Source organism: Coregonus lavaretus (genome assembly GCF_964263955.1).
Source record: "Coregonus lavaretus genome assembly, contig: HAP1_SCAFFOLD_1936, whole genome shotgun sequence".
NCBI lineage: Eukaryota > Metazoa > Chordata > Actinopteri > Salmoniformes > Salmonidae > Coregonus > Coregonus lavaretus.
In genome coordinates, this window is record NW_028164347.1 from 60,827 (window position 1) to 85,000 (window position 24,174).

Genomic DNA, 24,174 nt, shown 5'->3' on the forward strand with positions numbered 1-24,174 from the left:
AAATAAAACATGGTCACTAGCTACTTCTTATCTTGTCAATCACAGTAGTGGTGGAAAAACAGTTTATTTCCTTCTTCAACATTTCGAATGAAATGAAAGAGCGTTTCTGAACGGTTAGCCTACCTGGCTTTTGTTGACGTGGTCGTTGGGGTGCACCGGGTCCTTGCTCCCCAGCTTCCCTCCGAGGATCTCGATGGCCCTGTTGCTGATCACCTCGTTGACGTTCATGTTGGACTGAGTTCCTGACCCGGTCTGCCACACAACCAGAGGGAAGTGGTCATCCAGCTTACCAGCTGCCACCTGGTAAAGGAACATGGACATCAGTACAGGGAGGCCTGCATGCCTTAGCCTGGTAAAGGGACATGGACATCAGTACAGGGAGGCCTGCATGCCTTAGCCTGGTAAAGGGACATGGACATCAGTACAGGGAGGCCTGCATGCCTTAGCCTGGTCCAAGGAACATGGACATCAGTACAGTGAGGCCTGCATGCCTTAGCCTGGTAAAGGGACATGGACATCAGTACAGGGAGGCCTGCATGCCTTAGCCTGGTAAAGGGACATGGACATCAGTACAGGGAGGCCTGCATGCCTTAGCCTGGTAAAGGGACATGGACATCAGTACAGGGAGGCCTGCATGCCTTAGCCTGGTCCAAGGAACATGGACATCAGTACAGGGAGGCCCACATGCCTTAGCCTGGTCCAAGGGACATGGACATCAGTACAGGGAGGCCTGCATGCCTTAGCCTGGTAAAGGGACATGGACATCAGTACAGGGAGGCCTGCATGCCTTAGCCTGGTAAAGGGACATGGACATCAGTACAGTGAGGCCTGCATGCCTTAGCCTGGTAAAGGGACATGGACATCAGTACAGGGAGGCCTGCATGCCTTAGCCTGGTAAAGGGACATGGACATCAGTACAGTGAGGCCTGCATGCCTTAGCCTGGTAAAGGGACATGGACATCAGTACAGGGAGGCCTGCATGCCTTAGCCTGGTAAAGGGACATGGACATCAGTACAGTGAGGCCTGCATGCCTTAGCCTGGTAAAGGGACATGGACATCAGTACAGTGAGGCCTGCATGCCTTAGCCTGGTAAAGGGACATGGACATCAGTACAGGGAGGCCTGCATGCCTTAGCCTGGTCCAAGGAACATGGACATCCGTTAGTACATTGAGGCCCACATGCCTTAGCCTGGTCCAACATCTGTTTGTGCCATCTTGCCAACTCCTATTGTCATTGCTGCACCATGTTTAGGACCATCTGGGACGAGGCGAACACTGGCTATAATGTTACATTTAGGTCATTCAATTGTTCAGTATTGTATCAAAAGCATTATCAAGACCAGTACCAAGTTCCACCTGAGCATTAATCAATATCAAGGCATTCATTAGTACAAGGAGGGAACCATGGATAAATGTAACTAGTAGGTCTAATGTAGCCAGCGAATAGCTTGATCCCAGATCTGTTTGTGCCGTCTTGCCAACAGCACAAACAGGTATGGGACCAGGCTAGGTAGCAAGGTCTAGTGCTCTGCTTGTGTTCAGTACTGTATGAAAAGTTATTCTCTACAGCAGTGTAGGCTAATGTTAGCAGAAACAGACAGGTACCCGGGGCTGGTAGCAAGGTCTAGTGCTCTGCTTGTGTTCAGTACTGTATGAAAAGCTATTCTCTACAGCAGTGTAGGCTAATGTTAGCAGAAACAGACAGGTACCCGGGGCTGGTAGCAAGGTCTAGTGCTCTGCTTGTGTTCAGTACTGTATGAAAAGCTATTCTCTACAGCAGTGTAGGCTAATGTTAGCAGAAACAGACAGGTACCCGGGGCTGGTAGCAAGGTCTAGTGCTCTGCTTGTGTTCAGTACTGTATGAAAAGCTATTCTCTACAGCAGTGTAGGCTAATGTTAGCAGAAACAGACAGGTACCCGGGGCTGGTAGCAAGGTCTAGTGCTCTGCTTGTGTTCAGTACTGAATGAAAAGCTATTCTCTACAGCAGTGTAGGCTAATTTTAGCAGAAACAGACAGGTACCCGGGGCTGGTAGCAAGGTCTAGTGCTCTGCTTGTGTTCAGTACTGTATGAAAAGCTATTCTCTACAGCAGTGTAGGCTAATGTTAGCAGAAACAGACAGGTACCCGGGGCTGGTAGCAAGGTCTAGTGCTCTGCTTGTGTTCAGTACTGTATGAAAAGCTATTCTCTACAGCAGTGTAGGCTAATGTTAGCAGAAACAGACAGGTACCCGGGGCTGGTAGCAAGGTCTAGTGCTCTGCTTGTGTTCAGTACTGTATGAAAAGCTATTCTCTACAGCAGTGTAGGCTAATGTTAGCAGAAACAGACAGGTACCCGGGGCTGGTAGCAAGGTCTAGTGCTCTGCTTGTGTTCAGTACTGTATGAAAAGCTATTCTCTACAGCAGTGTAGGCTAATGTTAGCAGAAACAGACAGGTACCCGGGGCTGGTAGCAAGGTCTAGTGCTCTGCTTGTGTTCAGTACTGTATGAAAAGCTATTCTCTACAGCAGTGTAGGCTAATGTTAGCAGAAACAGACAGGTACCCGGGGCTGGTAGCAAGGTCTAGTGCTCTGCTTGTGTTCAGTACTGTATGAAAAGCTATTCTCTACAGCAGTGTAGGCTAATGTTAGCAGAAACAGACAGGTACCCGGGGCTGGTAGCAAGGTCTAGTGCTCTGCTTGTGTTCAGTACTGTATGAAAAGCTATTCTCTACAGCAGTGTAGGCTAATGTTAGCAGAAACAGACAGGTACCCGGGGCTGGTAGCAAGGTCTAGTGCTCTGCTTGTGTTCAGTACTGAATGAAAAGCTATTCTCTACAGCAGTGTAGGCTAATGTTAGCAGAAACAGACAGGTACCCGGGGCTGGTAGCAAGGTCTAGTGCTCTGCTTGTGTTCAGTACTGTATGAAAAGCTATTCTCTACAGCAGTGTAGGCTAATGTTAGCAGAAACAGACAGGTACCCGGGGCTGGTAGCAAGGTCTAGTGCTCTGCTTGTGTTCAGTACTGTATGAAAAGCTATTCTCTACAGCAGTGTAGGCTAATGTTAGCAGAAACAGACAGGTACCCGGGGCTGGTAGCAAGGTCTAGTGCTCTGCTTGTGTTCAGTACTGTATGAAAAGCTATTCTCTACAGCAGTGTAGGCTAATGTTAGCAGAAACAGACAGGTACCCGGGGCTGGGCTGATGTCTAGTCTGATGTTAGCAGAAACAGACAGGTACCCGGGGCTGGGCTGATGTCTAGTCTGATGTTAGCAGAAACAGACAGGTACCCGGGGCTAGGCTGATGTCTAGTCTGATGTTAGCAGAAACAGACAGGTACCCGGGGCTAGGCTGATGTCTAGTCTGATGTTAGCAGAAACAGACAGGTACCCGGGGCTGGGCTGATGTCTAATCTGATGTTAGCAGAAACAGACAGGTACCCGGGGCTGGGCTGATGTCTAGTCTGATGTTAGCAGAAACAGACAGGTACCCGGGGCTGGGCTGATGTCTAGTCTGATGTTAGCAGAAACAGACAGGTACCCGGGGCTGGGCTGATGTCTAATCTGATGTTAGCAGAAACAGACAGGTACCCGGGGCTGGGCTGATGTCTAATCTGGGAACTCACAAAGTTGAGAGTCATGCAACCCCCTGCTCTCTCTCTCCTGTGGTGTTTTTGTTAGTTTCACCCTGCTTTAGGCACCTCATCAGCAGCCTGCACGATGGCCTCAGCCAGCTTCGGGTCCAGTCCATAGTCCTTGTTCACCTCCGCAGCAGCCCTCTTCAGAATACCAAACGCTTTGATCACCTGGATCTGGTGAATACGAAGGAAAGCAGCTGTGAGTACATGTGTAGCTACAAAGATTGGACTCTACACAAGGATACACATGATACAGTGGCTTGCAAAAGTATTCACCCCCCTTGGCATTTTTCCTATTTTGTTGCCTTACAACCTGGAATTAAAATAGATTTTTTGGGGGGTTTGTATAATCTGATTTACACAACATGCCTACCACTTTGAAGATGCAAAATATTTTTTCTTGTGAAACAAACAAGAAATAAACAAAAAACTTGAGCGTGCATAACTATTCAGCCCCCCAAAGTCAATACTTTGTAGAGCCACCTTTTGCAGCAATTACAGCTGCAAGTCTCTTGGGAAATGTCTCTATAAGCTTGGCACATCTAGCCACTGGGATTTTTTCCCATTCTTCAAGGCAAAACTGATCCAGCTCCTTCAAGTTGGATGGGTTCCGCTGGTGTACAGCAATCTTTAAGTCATACCACAGATTCTCAATTGGATTGAGGTCTGGGCTTTGACTAGGCCATTCCAAGACATTTAAATGTTTCCCCTTAAACCACTCAAGTGTTGCTTTAGCAGTATGCTTAGGGTTATTGTCCTGCTGGAAGGTGAACCTCCGTCCCAGTCTCAAATCTCTGGAAGACTGAAACAGGTTTCCCTCAAGAATTTCCCTGTATTTAGCGGCATCGATCATTCCTTCAATTCTGACCAGTTTCCCAGTCCCTGCCATTCCCACAGCATGATGCTGCCACCACCATGCTTCACTTTGGGGATGGTGTTCTCGGGGTGATGAGAGGTGTTGGGTTTGCGCCAGACATAGCGTTTTCCTTGATGGCCAAAAAGCTCAATTTTAGTCTCATCTGACCAGAGTACCTTCTTCCATATGTTTGGGGAGTCTCCCACATGCCTTTTGGTGAACACCAAACGTGTTTGCTTATTTTTTTCTGGCCACTCTTCTGTAAAGCCCAGCTCTGTGGAGTGTATGGCTTAAAGTGGTCCTATGGACAGATACTCCAATCGTCTCTGTGGAGCTTTGCAGCTCCTTCAGGGTTATCTTTGGTCTCTTTGTTGTCTCTCTGATTAATGCCCTACTTGCCTGGTCCATGAGTTTTGGTGGGCGACCCTCTCTTGGCAGGTTTGTTGTGGTGCCATATTCTTTCCATTTTTTAATAATGGATTTAATGGTGCTCCGTGGGATGTTCAAAGTTTCAGATATTTTTTTATAACCCAACCCTGATCTGTACTTCTCCACAACTTTGTCCCTGACCTGTTTGGAGAGCTCATTGATCTTCATGGTGGTGCCCCTTGCTTAGTGGTGTTGCAGACTCTGGGGCCTTTCAGAACAGGTGTATATATACACTGAGATCATGTGACAGATCATGTGACACTTAGATTTCACACAGGAGGACTTTATTTAACTAATTATGTGACTTCTGAAGGTAATTGGTTGCACCAGATCTTATTTTAGGGGCTTCATAGCAAAGGGGGTGAATACATATGAACGCACCACTTTTCCGTTATTCATTTTATTTGAAACAAGTGATTTTTTAAATTTCACTTCACCAATTTGGACTATTTTGTGTATGTCCATTACATGAAATCAGAATAAAAATCCATTTAAATTACAGGTTGTAATGCAACAAAATAGGAAACACGCCAAGGGGGTTGAATACTTTTGCAAGGCACTGTACTTGAAGTAACCTTTAGTCTGATCTGAATCTAGGAAAATAGGACAGGAAATGTTAAAAGGATGTGTGTCCAATTTGTAGCGAGAGCTAGCTACAAATGATTCCCTAAGACATGGCGGGACTGGTGACTACAGCCACAGGAATCTACAGCCATGTCTCAGGGCATGCTACAATGATTATACAACAACAACAATAGGCCTACAACTTGAAATGATGAAGTAATATTTTGTCTGAACTTACTGGCATTCTCTCCGACGGTCCGCCGATCTTGAAGTTCATCGTGGACCTGACAGTCTGAGCCCCATAGTACTTGTCAACTGGCACCTTCAGCTCTCCAAAGGTGTCTGCCTCAATTCTGTACTCCGAAGACTGAACAACAACATTGAGACAGATAGTAAAGATGAAAAGTTAGTCTGGGTTACTTGACGGCTAGCTACATGGTTATTTGGTTAGAGTTGCGTAATCTCAAAAAGGAGTAGCTAGCTATACAGTCGTGGTCAAAAGTTTTGGTCTTCACAAAGTTCGCTGCTTCAGTGTTATGAGATATTTTTGTCAGATGTTACTATGGTATACTGAAGTATAATTACAAGCATTCCATAAGTGTCAAAGGCTTTTATTGACAATTACATTAAGTTTATGCAAAGAGTCAATATTTGCAGTGTTGACCCTTCTTTTTCCAAGACCTCTGCAAACCACCCTGGCATGCTGTCAATTAACTTCTGGGACACATCCTGACTAATGGCATCCCATTCTTGCATAATCAATGCTTGGAGTTTGTCAGAATTTGTGGGGTTTTGTTTGTCCACCCGCCTCTTGAGGATCGACCACAAGTTCTCAATGGGATTAAGGTCCGGGGAGTTTCCTGGCCATTGACCCAAAATGTAAATGTTTTGTTCCCTGAGCCACTTAGTTATCACTTTTGCCTTATTGCATCATGCTGGAAAAGGCATTGGTCGTCACCAAACTGTTCTTGGATGGTTGGGAGAAATTGCTCTCGGAGGATGTGTTGGTACCATTCTTTATTCATAGCTGTGTTCTTAGGCAGAATTGTGAGTGAGCCCACTCCCTTGGCTGAGAAGCAACCCAACACATGAATGGTCTCAGGATGCTTTACTGTTGGCATGACACAGGACTGATGGTAGCGCTCACCTTGTCTTCTCCGGGCAAGCTTTTTTTGGGATGCCCCAAACAATCGGAAAGGGGATTCATCAGAGAAAATGACTTTACCCCAGTCCTCAGCAGTCCAATCCCTGTACCTTTTGCAGAATCAGTCTGTCCCTGATGTTTTTCCTGGAGAGAAGTGGCTTCTTTGTTGCCCTTCTTGACACCAGGCCATCCTCCAAAAGTCTTTGCCTCACTGTGCGTGCAGATGCACTCACACCTGCCTGCTGCCGTTCCTGAGAAGCTCTGCACTGGTGGTGCCCCGATCCCGCAGCTGAATCAACTTTAGGAGACGGTCCTGGTGCTTGCTGGACTTTCTTGGGCGCCCTGACACCTTCTTCACAACAATTGAACCTCTCTCCTTGAAGTTCTTGATGATCCGTTAAATGATTGATTTAGGTGCAATCTTACTAGCAGCAATATCCTTGCCTGTGAAGCCCTTTTTGTCCAAAGCAATGATGACGGCACGTGTTTCCTTGCAGGTAACCATGGTTAACAGAGGAAGAACAATGATTTCAAGCACCACCCTCCTTTTAAAGCTTCCAGTCTGTTATTCTAACTCAATCAGCATGACAGAGTGATCTCCAGCCTTGTCCTCGTCAACACTCTCACCTGTGTTAATGAGAGAATCACTGACATGATTCTCTCATAGGGCGGCAGGTAGCTTAGTGGGTAAGAGCGTTGTGCCAGTAACCGAAAGGTCGCTGGTTCTAATCCCCGAGCCGACTAGGTGAAAAATCTGTCGATGTGCCCTTGAGCAAGGCACTTAACCCTAATTGCCCCTGTAAGTCGCTCTGGATAAGAGCGTCTGCTAAATGACTTTAAAAAAAAAAAAAAAGATGGCAGCTGGTCCTTTTGTGGCAGGGCTGAAATGCAGTGGAAATGTTTTTTGGGGATTAAGTTCATTTTCATGGCAAAGAGGGACTTTGCAATTAATTGCAATTCATCTGATCACTCTTCATGACATTCTGGAGTATATGCAAATTTCCATCATCAAAACTGAGGCATCAGACTTCGTGAAATTAGTATTTGTATCACTCAAAACATTTGACCACGACTGTACAGTATTTCAATTAAATGTTTCAAGGACAAAATTACATGTATTTAAGTACTTTGTTGTCGTGGGGACAGCAACATTAGTACAATAAAAGAAGAAGATATATATCTCAGCAAAAAAAGATAATGAGTAAAAATCCAAATAACTTCACAGATCTTCTTTGTAAAGGGTTTAAACACTGTTTCCCATGATTGTTCAATGAACCATAAACAATTAATTAACATGCACCTGTGGAACGGTCGTTAAGACACTAACAGCTTACAGACGGTAGGCAATTAAGGTCACAGTTATGAAAACTTAGGACACTAAAGAGGCCTTTCTACTGACTCTGAAAAACACCAATGGAAAGATGCCCAGGGTCCCTGCTCATCTGCGTGAACGTGCCTTGGGCATGCTGCAAAAAGGCATGAGGACTGCAGATGTGGCCAGGGCAATAAATTGCAATGTCCGTACTGTGAGACGCCTAAGACAGCGCTACAGGGAGACAGAACGGACAGCTGATCGTCCTCGCAGTGGCAGACCACGTGTAACAACACCTGCACAGGTTCGGTATATCTGAACATCACACCTGCGGGACAGGTACAGGATGGCAACAACAACTGCCCGAGTTACACCAGGAACGCACAATCCCTCCATCAGTGCTCAGACTGTCCGCAATAGGCTGAGAGAGGCTGGACTGAGGGCTTGTAGGCCTGTTGTAAAGGCAGGTCCTCACCAGACATCACCGGCAACAACGTCGCCTATGGGCACAAACCCACCGTCGCTGGACCGGACTGGCAAAAAGTGCTCTTCACTGACGAGTCGCGGTTTTGTATCACCAGGGGTGATGGTCGGATTCGCGTTTATCGTCGAAGGAATGACCGTTACACCGAGGCCTGTACTCTGGAGCGGAATCGATTTGGAGGTGGAGGGTCCTTCATGGTCTGGGGCGGTGTGTCACAGCATCATCGGACTGAGCTTGTTGTCATTGCGGGCAATATCAACGCTGTGCGTTACAGGGAAGACATCCTCCTCCCTCATGTGGTTTGCTTCCTGCAGGCTCATCCTGACATGACCCTCCAGCATGACAATGCCACCAGCCATACTGCTCGTTCTGTGCGTGATTTCCTGCAAGACAGGAATGTCAGTGTTCTGCCATGGCCAGCAAAGAGCCCGGAACCTGTTGGATCGGAGGTTGTGGGCTAGGGCCATTCCCCCCAGAAACGTCTGGGAACTTGCAGGTGCCTTGGTGGAAGAGTGGGGTAACATCTCACAGCAAGAACTGGCAAATCTGGTGCAGTCCATGAGGAGGAGATGCACTGCAGTACTTAATGCAGCTGGTGGCCACACCAGATACTGACTGTTACTTTTGATTTTGACCCCCCCTTTGTTCAGGGACACATTATTCCCTTTCTGTTAGTCACATGTCTGTGGAACTTGTTCAGTTTATGTCTCAGTTGTTGAATCTTATGTTTATACAAACATTTACACATGTAAAGTTTGTGGAAAATAAACGCAGTTGACAGTGAGAGGACGTTTCTTTTTTTGCTGAGTTATATATACAGTTAAAGTCGGAAGTTTACAGTGGGGAAAAAAAGTATTTAGTCAGCCACCAATTGTGCAAGTTCTCCCACTTAAAAAGATGAGAGAGGCCTGTAATTTTCATCATAGGTACACGTCAACTATGACAGACAAAATGAGAAAAATAAATCCAGAAAATCACATTGTAGGATTTTTAATGAATTTATTTGCAAATTATGGTGGAAAATAAGTATTTGGTCAATAACAAAAGTTTCTCAATACTTTGTTATATACCCTTTGTTGGCAATGACACAGGTCAAACGTTTTCTGTAAGTCTTCACAAGGTTTTCACACACTGTTGCTGGTATTTTGGCCCATTCCTCCATGCAGATCTCCTCTAGAGCAGTGATGTTTTGGGGCTGTCGCTGGGCAACACGGACTTTCAACTCCCTCCAAAGATTTTCTATGGGGTTGAGATCTGGAGACTTCAAGGTCCTGGAGTGGCCTAGCCAATGCTTCTTACGAAGCCACTCCTTCGTTGCCCGGGCGGTGTGTTTGGGATCATTGTCATGCTGAAAGACTCAGCCACGTTTCATCTTCAATGCCCTTGCTGATGGAAGGAGGCTTTCACTCAAAATCTCACGATACATGGCCCCATTCATTCTTTCCTTTACACGGATCAGTCGTCCTGGTCCCTTTGCAGAAAAACAGCCCCAAAGCATGATGTTTCCACCCCCATGCTTCACAGTAGGTATGGTGTTCTTTGGATGCAACTCAGCATTCTTTGTCCTCCAAACACGACGAGTTGAGTTTTTACCAAAAAGTTCTATTTTGGTTTCATCTGACCATATGACATTCTCCCAATCCTCTTCTGGATCATCCAAATGCACTCTAGCAAACTTCAGACGGGCCTGGACATGTACTGGCTTAAGCAGGGGGACACGTCTGGCACTGCAGGATTTGAGTCCCTGGCGGCGTAGTGTGTTACTGATGGTAGGCTTTGTTACTTTGGTCCCAGCTCTCTGCAGGTCATTCACTAGGTCCCCCCGTGTGGTTCTGGGATTTTTGCTCACCGTTCTTGTGATCATTTTGACCCCACGGGGTGAGATCTTGCGTGGAGCCCCAGATCGAGGGAGATTATCAGTGGTCTTGTATGTCTTCCATTTCCTAATAATTGCTCCCACAGTTGATTTTTTCAAACCAAGCTGCTTACCTATTGCAGATTCAGTCTTCCCAGCCTGGTGCAGGTCTACAATCTTGTTTCTGGTGTCCTTTGACAGCTCTTTGGTCTTGGCCATAGTGGAGTTTGGAGTGTGACTGTTTGAGGTTGTGGACAGGTGTCTTTTATACTGATAACAAGTTCAAACAGGTGCCATTAATACAGGTAACGAGTGGAGGACAGAGGAGCCTCTTAAAGAAGAAGTTACAGGTCTGTGAGAGCCAGAAATCTTGCTTGTTTGTAGGTGACCAAATACTTATTTTCCACCATAATTTGCAAATAAATTCATTAAAAATCCTACAATGTGATTTTCTGGATTTTTTTCTCTCAATTTGTCTGTCATAGTTGACGTGTACATATGATGAAAATGACAGGCCTCTCATCTTTTTAAGTGGGAGAACTTGCACAATTGGTGGCTGACTAAATACTTTTTTCCCCCACTGTACATACACATAAAACTCATTTTTCAACCACTCCACAAATTCCTTGTTAACAAACTATAGTTTTGGCAAGTCGGTTAGGACATCTACTTTGTGCATGACACAAGTCATTTTTCCAACAATTGTTTACAGACAGATTATTTCACTGTATCACAATTCCAGTGGGTCAGAACTTTACATACACTAAGTTGACTGTGCCTTTAAACAGCTTGGAAAATTCCAGAAAATTATGCCATACAATAAGTTTTGTAGTGATTCCTATGTTGTTGATGTAAAGAATACTTGTTGGTCTGTGATGTGTAATGAGGAGCAACCAGACGCTGCACTTGACATATTTATGAAATTGCTTATTCCAGTTACTAATAAGCATGCACCCTTAAGAAAATGACTGTAAAAACAGTTAAATCCCTGTGGATTGATGAGGAATTGAAAACTTGTATGGTTGAGAGTATTGAGGCAAAGAAGTCTGGCTGCACAAACGATTGGCAAACGTATTGCAAATTGAGAAATAATGTGACTAAACTGAATAAAAAGAAGAAACTATACTATGAAACAAAGATAAATGACAAAGAATGATAGTAAAAAGCTTTGGAGCACCTTAAATGAAATTGTGGGAAAAAAGGCAAACTCCGCTCCTTCAGTCATTGAATCAGATGGCTTATTCATCACAAAACCAACTGATATTGCCAACTACTTGAATTATTTTTTCATTGGCAAGATTAGCAAACTTAGGCATGACATGCCAGGAACAAACGCTGACACTACACATCCAAGTATATTGGACCAAATTATGAAAGTGTGGAAGAGGTGAAAAAATTATTGTTGTCAACAATGACAAGCCACCGAGGTCTGACAACTTGGATGGAAAATAACTGAGGATAATAGTGGACGATATCGCCACTCCTATTTGCCATATTTTCAATTTAAGCCTACTAGAAAGTGTGTGACCTCAGGCCTGGAGGGAAGCAAAAGTCATTCCGCTACCTAAGAATAGTAAAGCCCAGTTTACTGGCTCAAATAGCTGACCAACCAGCCTGTTACCAGCCAATAGTAAACTTTTGGGAAAAATGGCGTTTGACTAGATAAAAATGCTATTTTACAGTAAACAAATTGACCACAGACTTTTAGCACGCTTATAGGGAAGGACATTAAACAAGCACAGCACTTACACAAATTACTGATGATTGGCTGAGAGAAATTGATGATAAAAAGATTGTGGGGGCTGATTTGTTAGACTTCAGTGCGGCATTTGACATTATTGATCATAGTCTGCTGCTGGAAAAACATATGTGTTATGGCTTTACACCCCCTGCTATATTGTGGATAAAGAGTTACCTGTCTAACAGAACACAGAGGGTGTTCTTTAATGAAGCCTCTCCAAGCCTCTCCAACATAATCCAGGTAGAATCAGGAATTCCCCAGGGCAGCTGTCTAGGCCCCTTACTTTTTTCAATCTTTACTAATGTCATGCCACTGGCTTTGAGTAAAGGCAGTGTGTCTATGTATGCGGATGACTCAACACTATACATGTCAGCTACTACAGCGACTGAAATGACTGCAACACTTAAAAGAGCTGTAGTTAGTTTCTGAGTGGGTGGCAAGCAATAAGTTAGTCCTAAATATTTATAAAACTAAAACCACTATTTGGGACAAATCATTCACTAAACCCTAAACCTCAACTAAATCCTGTAATAAATAATGTTGAAATTGAGCAAGTTGAGGTGACTATTTAAAATGGTATAAACTTACTTAATTTTGGACCTCAGGAAGAGCTAATGGGGATCCATAATAAAGCCAAATAGACTCGTTATTGCCATTTAATTGTGTTACTATTTAGCACATTTTTCTTACTTTTTCAGTCTGTATTGTTGGGAAAGGGCTTGTAAATAAGCATTTCACGGTAAAGTCTACACCTGTTGTATTCGGCGCATGTGACAAATATAATTTGATTTGAACTCCGTGTGAACTTGGCAAGTATGCAGTGAAAGTTGGCCAGTTAGCAAGCTAGCTAGCTAGCAGATAATTGTAAACTGACTTTGACCTTCTACTTGCTTGACAAGATAACAGTAGCCAACTTACAAGCTTGCTTGCTACCAGAATATTGCTGTGAATACTTGTGTTTCTCGTTTGAAAAACTATCTGCGGTGGTCCTACAAGCACCATTACTGCATTCGTGTAAAGCTAGCAAGGTGGCTAACTACTCGTTCATTTAAGCTAGTACTACTAATGGGCTAGCTAGCCAGTTAGCTTGGCTAACTAATAAGGTCATTTACGGGCCTGCGATGGGTTAACAACTGACTCCGATCTCCGAAAAGACTAAACGTACCATTCTGGAGGATGTGAAGATGACTCCTGCAGCAGGATTGTGCTTTGTGTTGGCTAGGTTCCTCTGCAACGCCTGGAGTTTGCAGTTAAATCGCTGGACGTTTCTCAAAGAGCGATACATTGCGCTAGCTCAGCTGTCACTATACACCAGGGAGAAGGGCGGAACTAAAATGAGCCAACCACAAATCTGTGTTAGGGGGCGGAAACATATATTTGCAACGTTTCTTGTGCACGGGGGGAGATCATTTAAAGCAGCACACCGAATCAAAAGCAGTACAAAACGTTATACTACATTTGTCTGTCTTCGTGCCGTTGAAGCAAGTGACGTTGTTTGATATTACAGGATTTTTCATTAGATTTGAGGCCTTTTGGGTTTTCAGAACCAGTGTTGGGTATTTGAAAATGTGTCGGCAATCATGTAGCCTGGACATCCGCTAGTGGGCGGTATTTACATGTCTTTTTACGGATCTCCACGTCAAAAGACCGGTAAATAGCGGACACTAGCGGCTTTCCAGGCTAGAAATCATGCAATGTTGAGTCCTAAAATGCTATCTCTAATAACTGATAGGCACAGAGGGATAGGTGAGCACTGCAGCTACCAATTTAATTGTCTAAACCTGAATTTATCCTATGCGGATTTTTAGACTAAGTTGTTTTAAGCCTTTGTGTGTTATTTTTCAAATCAAATCACATTTTATTTGCCACATGTGCCGAATACAACAGTGAAATGCTTACATACAAGCCCTTAACTTACAATTGCAGTTAAGAAAATAAAAGTGTTAAGTAAAAAATAGATAAGTAAAAAATTAAATAAATAAAATAAAATAAAAAGATTAAAGAGCAGCAGTAAAATAAAATAACAGTAGGGAGGCTGTATGTAGGGCAGGGTTCTTCAATTCCGGTCCTGGAGGGCCGAAACACCTCTGTTTTTCATCCTCTCCTTCTAATCAGGGGCTAATTCAGACCTGCAAATAGTTCTGGTAGCCATTTGATTAGCTGTTCAGGAGTCTTATGGCTTGGGGATAGAAGCTGTTAAGAAGCCTTTTGGACCTAGACTTGCCGTGCGGTAGCCTTCCTCTGACACTGCCTGGTATAGAGGTCCTGGATGGCCCCAGAGATGTACTGGGCCATACGCACTACCCTCTGTAGTGCCTTGCGTTCGGAGGCCGAGCAGTTGCCATACCAGGTGGTGATACAACCAGTCAGGATGCTCTTGATGGTGCAGCTGATCTAAGGACCTTTTTTTTTCCTGTAGTCCACAATCATCTCCTTTGTCTTCATCACGTTGAGGGAGAGGTTGTTATCCTGGCACCACAGGGCCAGGTCTCTGACCTCCTCCCTATAGGCTGTCTCATTGTTGTCGGTGATCACTGTTGTGTCGTCGGCAAACTTAATGATGGTGTTGGAGTCGTGCCTGGCCATGCAGTCATGGGTGAACAGGGAGTACAGGAGGGGACTGAGCACACACCCCGTGTTGAGGATCAGCGTGGCAGATGTGTTGTTACCTACCCTTACCACCTGGGGGGCGGCCCGTCAGGAAGTCCAGGATCCAGTTGCAGAGGGAGGTGTTTAGTCCCAGGGTCCTTAGCTTTGTGATGAGCTTTGAGGGCACTATGGTGTTGAACGCTGAGCTGTAGTCAATGAATAGGATTCTCACGTAGGTGTTCCTCTTGTCCAGGTGGGAAAGGGCAGTGTGGAGTGCAATAGAGATTGCATTATCTGTGGATCTGTTGGGGCGGTATGCAAATTGGAGTGGGTCTAGGGTTTCTGGGATAATGGTGTTGATGTGAGCCATGACCAGCCTTTCAAAGCACTTCATGGCTACAGACATGAGTGCTACGGGTCGGTAGTCATTTAGGCAGGTTTTCTTAGTGTTCTTGGGCACAGGGACTATGGTGGTCTGCTTGAAACATGTTAGTATTACAGACTCAGTCAGGGACATGTTGAAAATGTCTGTGAAGACACTTGCCAGTTGGTCAGTGCATGCTCGGAGTACATGTCCTGGTAATCCGTCTGGCCCTGCAGCCTTGTGAATGTTGAAATGCTTAAAAGTCTTACTCACATCGGCTACGGAGAGCGTGATCACATAGTCATCCGGAACAGCTGATGCTCTCATGCATGCTTCAGTGTTACTTGCCTCGAAGCGAGCATAGAGGTGATTTAGCTCGTCTGGTAGGCTTGTGTCACTGGGCAGCTCGCTGATGTGCTTCCCTTTGTAGTCTGTAATAGTTTTCAAGCCCTGCCACATCCGACGAGCGTCGGAGCCGGTGTAGTACGATTAAATCTTAGTCCTGTATTGACTCTTTGCCTGTTTGATGGTTCGTCGGAAGGCATAGCGGGAGTTCTTATAAGTGTCTGGGTTAGAGTCCCGCTCCTTGAAAGCGGAAGCTCTACCCTTTAGCTCAGTGCGGATGTTGCCTGTAATCCATGGCTTCTGGTTGGGGTATGTACGTACAGTCACTGTGGGGACGACGTCATCGATGCACTTATTGATGAAGCCAGTGACTGATGTGGTGTACTCCGCAATGCTATCGGAAGAATCCCAGAACATATTCCAGTCTGTGCTAGCAAAACAGTCCTGTAGCTTAGCATCTGCGTCATCTGTTGAACAAACCGATGAAATGTAAGTGGGACAACTTAAAAAGGTGTGTCTTTATGTTGTGGTGTCTCTCTTGTCGTGATGTGTGTTTTGTTATATATATATATATATATATATATATATATATATATATATATATATATATATATATATATAAAATCTTTTTTATCCCAGCCCCAGTACCCGCAGGAGGCCTTTTGCCTTTGGTAGGCTGTCATTGTAAATAAGAATTTGTTCTTAACTGACTTGCTTAGTTAAATAAAGGTTGTCACGATTCCAATGCTATACGATATCGCAGAGAACAAGTTAAGTTTAAGATAACAGTAATATAAATCACTAAACAAACTAAATGCAATTCTTCCTAAAATGGGCGTGGCTTCACATCGTTTTCAGATTTGAAGAAAATGGCGGTAAATATGTAGCCAAAGTCCAGCGGACTTTGATTCATTGCTTTAACTAATTATGACAAATGTTAAGAAAATGTGGAGCAATGTAATGACTTTTCAAATAAGTTACCTTACACGTTATGTTGGCTGACAATTTGTTAGCTACGCTATCCTTACGAACCACATAGCATATCATTACAGCAGCAACGTTAGCCAGTTAGCTTGACTGCCATTGTAAGGTTAGAACGCCCGAATCAACCCTACTCCCATAATATGGACATAACTCCTCGGCCAGATCGTCCAGTGTGCGCTCTGAACTTTACATTTTTAGTCATTTAGCAGACGCTCTTATCCAGAGCAATTAGGGTTAAGTGCCTTGCTCAAAGCATCGACAGATTTCTCACCTAGTCGGCTCGGGGATTAGAACCAGCGACCTTTCGGTTACTGGCACAACGCTCTTAACCACTAAGCTACCTGCCACCCAACTCCAAGAGCCAAACGCTCTGAATTTACAAAAGGACAATCTGACAACGCTCTGATTTTACGAACGTCCAGAGCGCACTCTGGCACTACAGATTGCATTTGAGAACACAACCGAAGTCGTAAAACGTCCAGCTAGTCCAGCGCACCGCTAACTAGTTAGCCATTTCACACCGGTTGCACACAGTTTTTCACTTCAGAAATAACAACTAGTCTGCTCTATATCTATCCTCCTGTAGATGGCAGCAGTGTTGCTCCTTCTGTTTAGGTGGTCCATAATCACACAGGCAGGCAGCACGCAAAGGGGAACAGGGGAACCATGACAGGCTACCCTGTGTGTGTGCAGACCGGGCAGCATAAAGCAGGTCGCAAACCATTAGCAGTTCATTTTTGTCCAAAATCTATGATGTTACTTGGTAATCTGGGGGCAGTTAAACTGTAATTACATGTAGGCAGCCTAATCATCATAATATGAGTCCTTAGTTTTAGCACCATGAACCTATCAGGTGATAACACCGCTGAAGACCCAGTTTGTATAATTTGTTGAAAACGAATATCCAATTGTGACACTACAAATTATAGGCCTAAAGCCTGTGGCTACACCATCTTTCTTTCTCTCACAATTGACTGGATAAAGTAGCCTAGACGGCATATGGATATTCATAGGATAGGCTCTAATAATATACCACATATTTAAAATAGAGACAGTTGGGTGTTTGATGATGATTTATTTTATTAAAACATTTCTATTAATTTACTCCATTAACTTTAAAACGTCTCTAAAATCGGACCTGTGGCGCCAACAATGTCCCTGCCGCTCGATGATATTAGACAGCGATAACCACCCGCCCTGCTCTCTGTAATTATCAGCTGTTGTTGGACAGGAGTCCGACGCCAGTCCGATCAATTCACTGCAATGATTGTCAAAGTCCAAATATTAGCAATCTACTGATTTGACTTTCATGTGAGGCTATATGTCTCCGCTTCTCTCATATCAATGTTTATTCTTGGGGTCTCTTTATCTAAATGACAAAGTTAGAAAGTGTCCTTTATTGGAGTGACTCGCTTGTAGAAAATCCAATCAGCTATCAGTGGAACTATTGGCAATGGGGGGGATTTCAGCGTTGCGGCAGCGCACAATTAGCATCAAGACCAAAATAACTGTTAAAGAGCTGAAATGAGCCGAGTTACAAAAGTGTAGCTTCAGTGAATAAAGAATACACCCAATAGCTGCGAAATATTGCACAAATGTTCAAAATATAGGCTAGGGCCTGCTCATAGTCATAGGCTCTGTTTTAAATTGGAGAGAGCGCAGATTACTTTTAGGGATTGTGCAGATCCGGCTGAAACATTAGAGAAGTTATAACGGAATTTATTCATTACTGTTTAACAGATAGAGGAAACGATGCGGGGATAATCAGGTAGGCCTACTCAGTGAGCTATTTAAAGCCACTAACATTCATAATAGGCCTACTCACACAACACTATTATACTGAAGGCCTATCGCTATTGTAGTGTATCTCTATGGGCCCACTGATATAGGAATCACCCTCAGGATCGTTTCAATCATCCAAATCATGAGTTAATCACCTGCCATAGATACAGTTGTATTTTACAATCTATTGTTGCGGTTTAAATCTGCAATAATAGTCTGTGATAATGTGCATGATGAGTCCAAATATCTTATCTGAATGAGTCAGGAAATTACTCCATTATAATCCATTATAATTAACTTTTTCCAGATTGGAGATTTTTTTTCAACGTTTTACGCACATTGAAAACCACGTGAATAGCCTATTGAATCTGGAAAACCACGTGAATAGCCTATTGAACCATTTATATAGACACGTAAGGAGATGTTCATACCATCATTAAAAACAGATAAAATGGGCAGGCCTATTTTATTAATTAACATAGGCGCTTAAGGTAAGATAAGGGATAGCCTAATGATTGGATGTTATTGAATTATAAAGTGTATTTGCGAGGGGACCAATCGCAGTGTGTGTGTGCCTGCAGGAAGTGGCCTGCTCGGTTATCTCCTCCCTCTAATGCTGAGATATGAAGTAGCCTTAACTGGTGTCACAATCACCAGCCAACAAACCTCAGCTACTCATGGAGAGAGAGAGAGAGGCGCCTATAGGTTTCCTACAGTTCTTCCTTTTGACAGCAGAAGATAATATAGTTGGATAGAGATATTATTCAGCAGCATTACGCAAGGTAATCATGCAGTACCAACACAGTACGCCTTCGGCCATGGGTGTTCCTCTTTACGCGCCGACCCCTATCCAGCCCGTCCACCCAACTCCTTTCTACATAGAAGACATCCTGGGGAGAAATGAGACCCCGGCCCAGTCTTCAGCGGTGGTCCCCACGCCAACTCTACCGTCTCCGAACTCATCCTTCACCAGTTTGGTCTCTCCGTACCGGACCCCCATCTATGAACCGACACCGATCCACCCTGCGTTCTCTCACCACGCTGCGCTGACAGCCTCATATGCCTCGGGGGCAAATTCACTGTATCCATTCTACCGCTCTATGGGGGACTATACCCATGCCCTGATCAGGCACGATCCGCTTGGTGAGTTGAACTCATATGAATCTCTTACTTGTTTGGATGATTTTTCTGCTGAAATTCGTTAAGATACTTTTAATGTTGACAACTAATATAAATCTGTAATAACCTATGTGCAATGTGGAGATAAAACGTTTGTGCATGTACTTGATTTTGAAACTAGATTCTCATTCCCCTGCATGCTGCAGATTTCCATCCTAAAGGGGTAGTATATTTTAGAGGTAAGAATGTATAAGCATTGTATCATGCTTGAACATAGTTGATTACTTCAGGCATAATTTGCCTATACATCATTTGCCTAAACACATATTAAGTTGTCTGTTTAATTTGCAAACTGTTAAAGTGTTGTGCCACTTAAGTCAACGCCTTTAGTTTTCTTGTGCAAAATTCGTTATTGTTCCAAACATCTGATGCATCCTGCGACGAAACATGCTCTAAATCACTTGTTATTTCAGCATTAAAGTGTCGCTCTGGGGTGAACTGCTTCTCTGTTCAGCAAGCCTGACCCTTTCCGTTCATACAGGAAGTCTTGAGCTCTCGATAGGAGTAAATCTGCTTTCAGAAGCTGTTGAATGTTTTCCTGGCGGCCTCGAGCAGCCTCTTCCCCGGGAGTCGTGCACGATGCTGATTATTTTATCGACATCCTCAATACAGACACATTCAGGAAACACTCGACTTCTGATAGCCGGGATCCGTTTGTCTGATATTGTTCATTTCCTCTGCGGTGAATGTGACTTTATGGTTGCTAAAATAATCAAACTGCAAACATGAAATAGGCCTATGCAGTGACGCAATTTAACATCTTTAGGGTGACTTTGAATTTATTTGAATTTCACTATTTTATCAAATGTATTTGATTAATTAAATAATTCAATTTATGCCTATAAGAAAAATCTGGTTTTGATCATGGTGCCCCAAAACCAAAATATTTTTGGGGTATAATGAATCATATTTATTTTTTTCCTTTTGGAATATGTATATATTTTCCAACATTTTTTAAAGGATTGAACTATTGTTATGGTGATTATTATTGTCTTCTTATACATTTACATTTACATTTTAGTCATTTGTGCATGTACTTGATTTGCACTTATGAAGTTATGGTTATAGTTAAATTAGATAAGATGATTAAAACATGTTTCGGTTTTAAATAGCATCAATTGCAGTATGTTGATGGAAAGGCCGTTAGTAATGAGATAAACTGGTGCGATAAAGCAACAGGAAACACAGGAAGGATATTTTGCCATTGTTTTAGTCTCCACTCAGTTTCAAGTTTCAACTCACGGCCTTCCGTAAAAACGGAGGTTAAACGGATGCCTGCAAAAACTGACAAGAAAGATGAAATAATTGTAAATATTTGCATAGAATCATGTAGGCCTCTGCTGGAGGAGAAACGAATCAAGTTAACGAAAGCTATTTTGATTTATTTAACTTTTGGGGCTACTTATAGATCTAATATTAGCATATAATTCTGCCCCATTTGTATAAACATGTTTTTCTATATTAAATCATTATTTTTATTTTTGTCTTCAAAGGTAAACAACTTTTATGGAGCCCATTCATTCAGCGTCCACTGCACAAGAGAAAAGGTGGACAAGTCCGATTCTCCAACGACCAGACAATCGAGTTGGAAAAGAAGTTTGAGACCCAGAAATACCTTTCACCCCCAGAACGAAAACGACTGGCTAAAATGTTACAACTGAGTGAACGACAGGTCAGCAGCGTGTTTTATTTGGTTCCACATCCAGTCGCTATACATTTCAGGTTACATTTACATTTTACATTTACGTCATTTAGCAGACGCTCTTATCCAGAGCGACTTACAAATTGGTGCATTCACACTTTGGTTACTTTGGTAATCAGTTGGGTTTCATCCGTTTAATCTGTATCATCAATTACATATTTTTTAAAGACATTTCGTTCAACTGATTTTCACATAGGCCTATAGTCTAAGGTAAATTATCTGACACAGAATCCAGTAGCCTAACATTAAAAAAATATATCGTTGACGTTGTTTTCCAGGTGAAGACATGGTTCCAAAATCGAAGAGCCAAGTGGAGGCGACTGAAGCAGGTATGAATAAATGAGTACTGGGTTTAATGTACTTTTCGATTAAAGTTGCCAAAGTAAAGGCTATTTATATCTAATTTCAAGCTAAAAAATGACATTTATTATAGGTTTAGTGCTTGAGTAGCCTGTGCGTAAAAGTCATGCGCAATAGCAATGGCATACCCAATGTGAAATATATATTGTGGCTGATTGGTCACCGTTGTTGTTATTTCCCCAGGAGAACCCTACCGGCAGTAAGAGAGATCTGGAGGACGAGAGCACCGGGAGAAACTGCGAGGAGGGACCGGAGTCAGGCGTGAGCCTCAGCCCGGGCCGGGACCAGAGATGTCGGCCTACAGAAATGACCCATCGGTTGCAGTGTTCCACGTCGCCTCTATCACAAGGAGAAATAGAGTCAGACATTTCAGATGATACAGACCAAGAGCTGGACATAGAGGACGACATGGGGTTTCCACTGAATCCACCGATATGAGAACATCAGATCACAGTTTACAGGTCAATCTAGATGTTATCCCACTGGGTGACTGACGGCCGGGAAGAGGACCAATAGCCCGACTCCAAACATTGTTGTAGCATCTTTCTGGGACATAGATTTGTTTTGTATGTAATTACCTGTATATTTTGTGATGTTGTTTTGATGTCATTATGAGTTAAAAATAAATATTAATTGAGCATTAAATTAGCATAATACAATTAGCGGAAAGACATTAGCATAATACAGAAGTCCTGATCAAAATCCATCTGTTTAAGCGAGAGAGAGAGTATCTGTGGTGGAAGGTGTCCGAGCTACAGCAGTGTGTGTCAGACCAGGAGACATCCAGAAAATTGTCTTCTCACGAAAACGTCTCTAGCGTCGGAACGTTTTGGCCTACAAACTACGAGTCGGTTGTTTTGCTCTAGGACGCCCACAAACCTCACAAGATTTGTAAGTAAGCATTTCACGGTATTCGGTGCATGTGAGAAATACCATTGTATTGTATTTTATTTGAAGGTAGCCTGGTACCAGTTAAAAACACCAATGGAAGTATATGGAAGTAGTTTAGTGCCATTTATTTGTTATTAAATATGGGTACAAATATATATATATATTTTTAAAATCCTGATCTTTCTTAAATCTCTCAGATATAGGACAGACACTTTAAAACAAACTTCCTTTTTGATTTATTTTTTGACTAAATCAAATAGCTAAACGATCCTTGGTGTGACCATCTTAAAACAATTCCATGTGTTTGCTTAGTAGAATCCCTGGCATAGACTCTTAATTAAGCTAGCGATATCTGGGCTGCGTCTCAATCCACCTCATCCGTCGATTTCAGCCTTCCACATCTGTGGTGGAAGGTGGCTGAGCTGCACGGTTTTGTCGATGGGATGCAGCTTGACCATAATTGACTTATCGTAGCAGGTGTGTTTGTCAGACCATGATGAGACATCCCGAAAATCTGTCTTCTCACGAAAATGTCTGCAGCGTCTGAACAGTTTTGTTTTGCTCTACCACGAGACAGTCTGAACGTAACCCAGCACTGGGACGGAAAATGAATGGAAGTGAACAGACCGTTTCCTCGTCAAAGGGTCATTCCACAGTAAAAACATTATGGCCTTGTTTGTTTGTTGAATTTGCTCATTCGAATGTAAAGCATTTATGAAATGTATTCTAACCTCAGTGTATTTTTATTGATTACTAATAAAAACATATTTTGTGATAAAAAAATATTCATTAATCATTAATCACGATGAGGGCCCATGCCCGACCAACTGTTGACTCATAGGAGGTGATGGTAGAAATGTCAATGTCAGTGTGTAATGACACTTTAGTGATAAAGTCGTGTTATCATCAGATATTCACTTGCTTGGACATTTTAACAGCTTCTGTGCGTCAAGACCTGGATGCTGGAAAAGATGATGATGTGTCAAGGTTCTTTATCATTTTTTCAGTTCAATACAACTTTATGTATCCCCTTAGTGGCAATTAAAAAAGTTCAGTTACAAATATAGATACACTCTTAGAAAAAAGGGTTCCATGAATAACCCTTTTGGGTTCCATGTAGAACCCTCTGTAGAAAGGGTTCTACATGGAACCCACAAGGGTTCTACCTGCAACCAAAAAGGGTTATTCAAAGGGTTCTCCTATGGGGACAGCCAAAGAACCCTTAAAGGTTCTAGATTGCACTTTTTTTTTCTAAGAGTGTATCTTCCTTTTTAAGTTAAAAATTAATTTCCTTGTAAATGTGCTCAATGGTTTCTACCGTATTCCTACAGGTTATTGACTAAATCCATATTATGAGTGTGAATACAGGACATACATTCCATTTCCAAGAAGCCTATTTCCTGTTGAATCAGCAGGGTGTAGGCCTAGTACATTGTCCAGCACAGCTCTGCTCTTGTCTTTCACTCCTCTATCAGCAGATTGAACATTAAATAGCTTATCATTTAGCAGAAAGACAAACCCCACAGAGTTTACGGTAAGCAATATGACCTGCAATGATCTAAGCTCTGAGAGTGTGTGATAAATATTTCAACTGTATGCACCAGCATGGACACTCATCGGGTTCAACGGCCCGTAGATCACCTAGACCATCCCAAAACCAATAGAATGTACATCGATTTCCACCTGTATTGTGTAATGGTTCACAAATTGTGCTCAATAGAATCAACAATGGAGAAAGAAGACACAGTTTGGTCTGTGGATATTAGGTGAAACATTGAGTGGATTGCTCCAGGTTTCAAAGGCCCTGTCAGATAGATACATAAAGAGATAGAGTCCCCCGCATCTGTCTGTCTGAATGAAGTGAGGTGCACCCATGTCATGTCCCTCTGTGTCTCTGTGTCCCTCTGTCTCTGTGTCCCTCTGTCTCTGTGTCCCTCTGTCTCTGTGTCCCTATGTGTCCCTCTGTCTCTGTGTCCCTCT

The 24,174-nt window shown here is 43.2% G+C and overlaps 2 protein-coding genes across 2 annotated transcripts in view; one reads left to right on the forward strand and one right to left on the reverse strand.

The window, feature by feature from the left end:
- The window catches only part of LOC311117129 (fumarate hydratase, mitochondrial-like), a 28,218-nt gene extending 14,899 nt beyond the window's left edge, over positions 1–13,319 (reverse strand). Inside the window, exons 1-4 of the mRNA XM_084192114.1 lie at positions 13,164–13,319; positions 5,701–5,829; positions 3,677–3,787; positions 124–300 (exon numbers count right to left, since the gene is read on the reverse strand). Coding sequence (XP_084048240.1) covers positions 124–300; positions 3,677–3,787; positions 5,701–5,829; positions 13,164–13,283 — 537 coding nt within the window. The 5' untranslated portion in view covers positions 13,284–13,319. The remainder of the gene's footprint in view (positions 1–123; positions 301–3,676; positions 3,788–5,700; positions 5,830–13,163) is intronic.
- A 5,328-nt stretch (positions 13,320–18,647) lies between these two features.
- Positions 18,648–21,948, forward strand: LOC311117130 (hematopoietically-expressed homeobox protein hhex-like). Its single transcript, XM_084192115.1, has 4 exons — positions 18,648–19,205; positions 20,735–20,913; positions 21,222–21,272; positions 21,487–21,948. Exons 1-4 carry the CDS (start codon positions 18,851–18,853, stop codon positions 21,739–21,741), a joined length of 840 nt encoding a protein of 279 aa, XP_084048241.1. The 5' UTR covers positions 18,648–18,850; the 3' UTR covers positions 21,742–21,948.
- Positions 21,949–24,174: the final 2,226 nt, after the last annotated feature.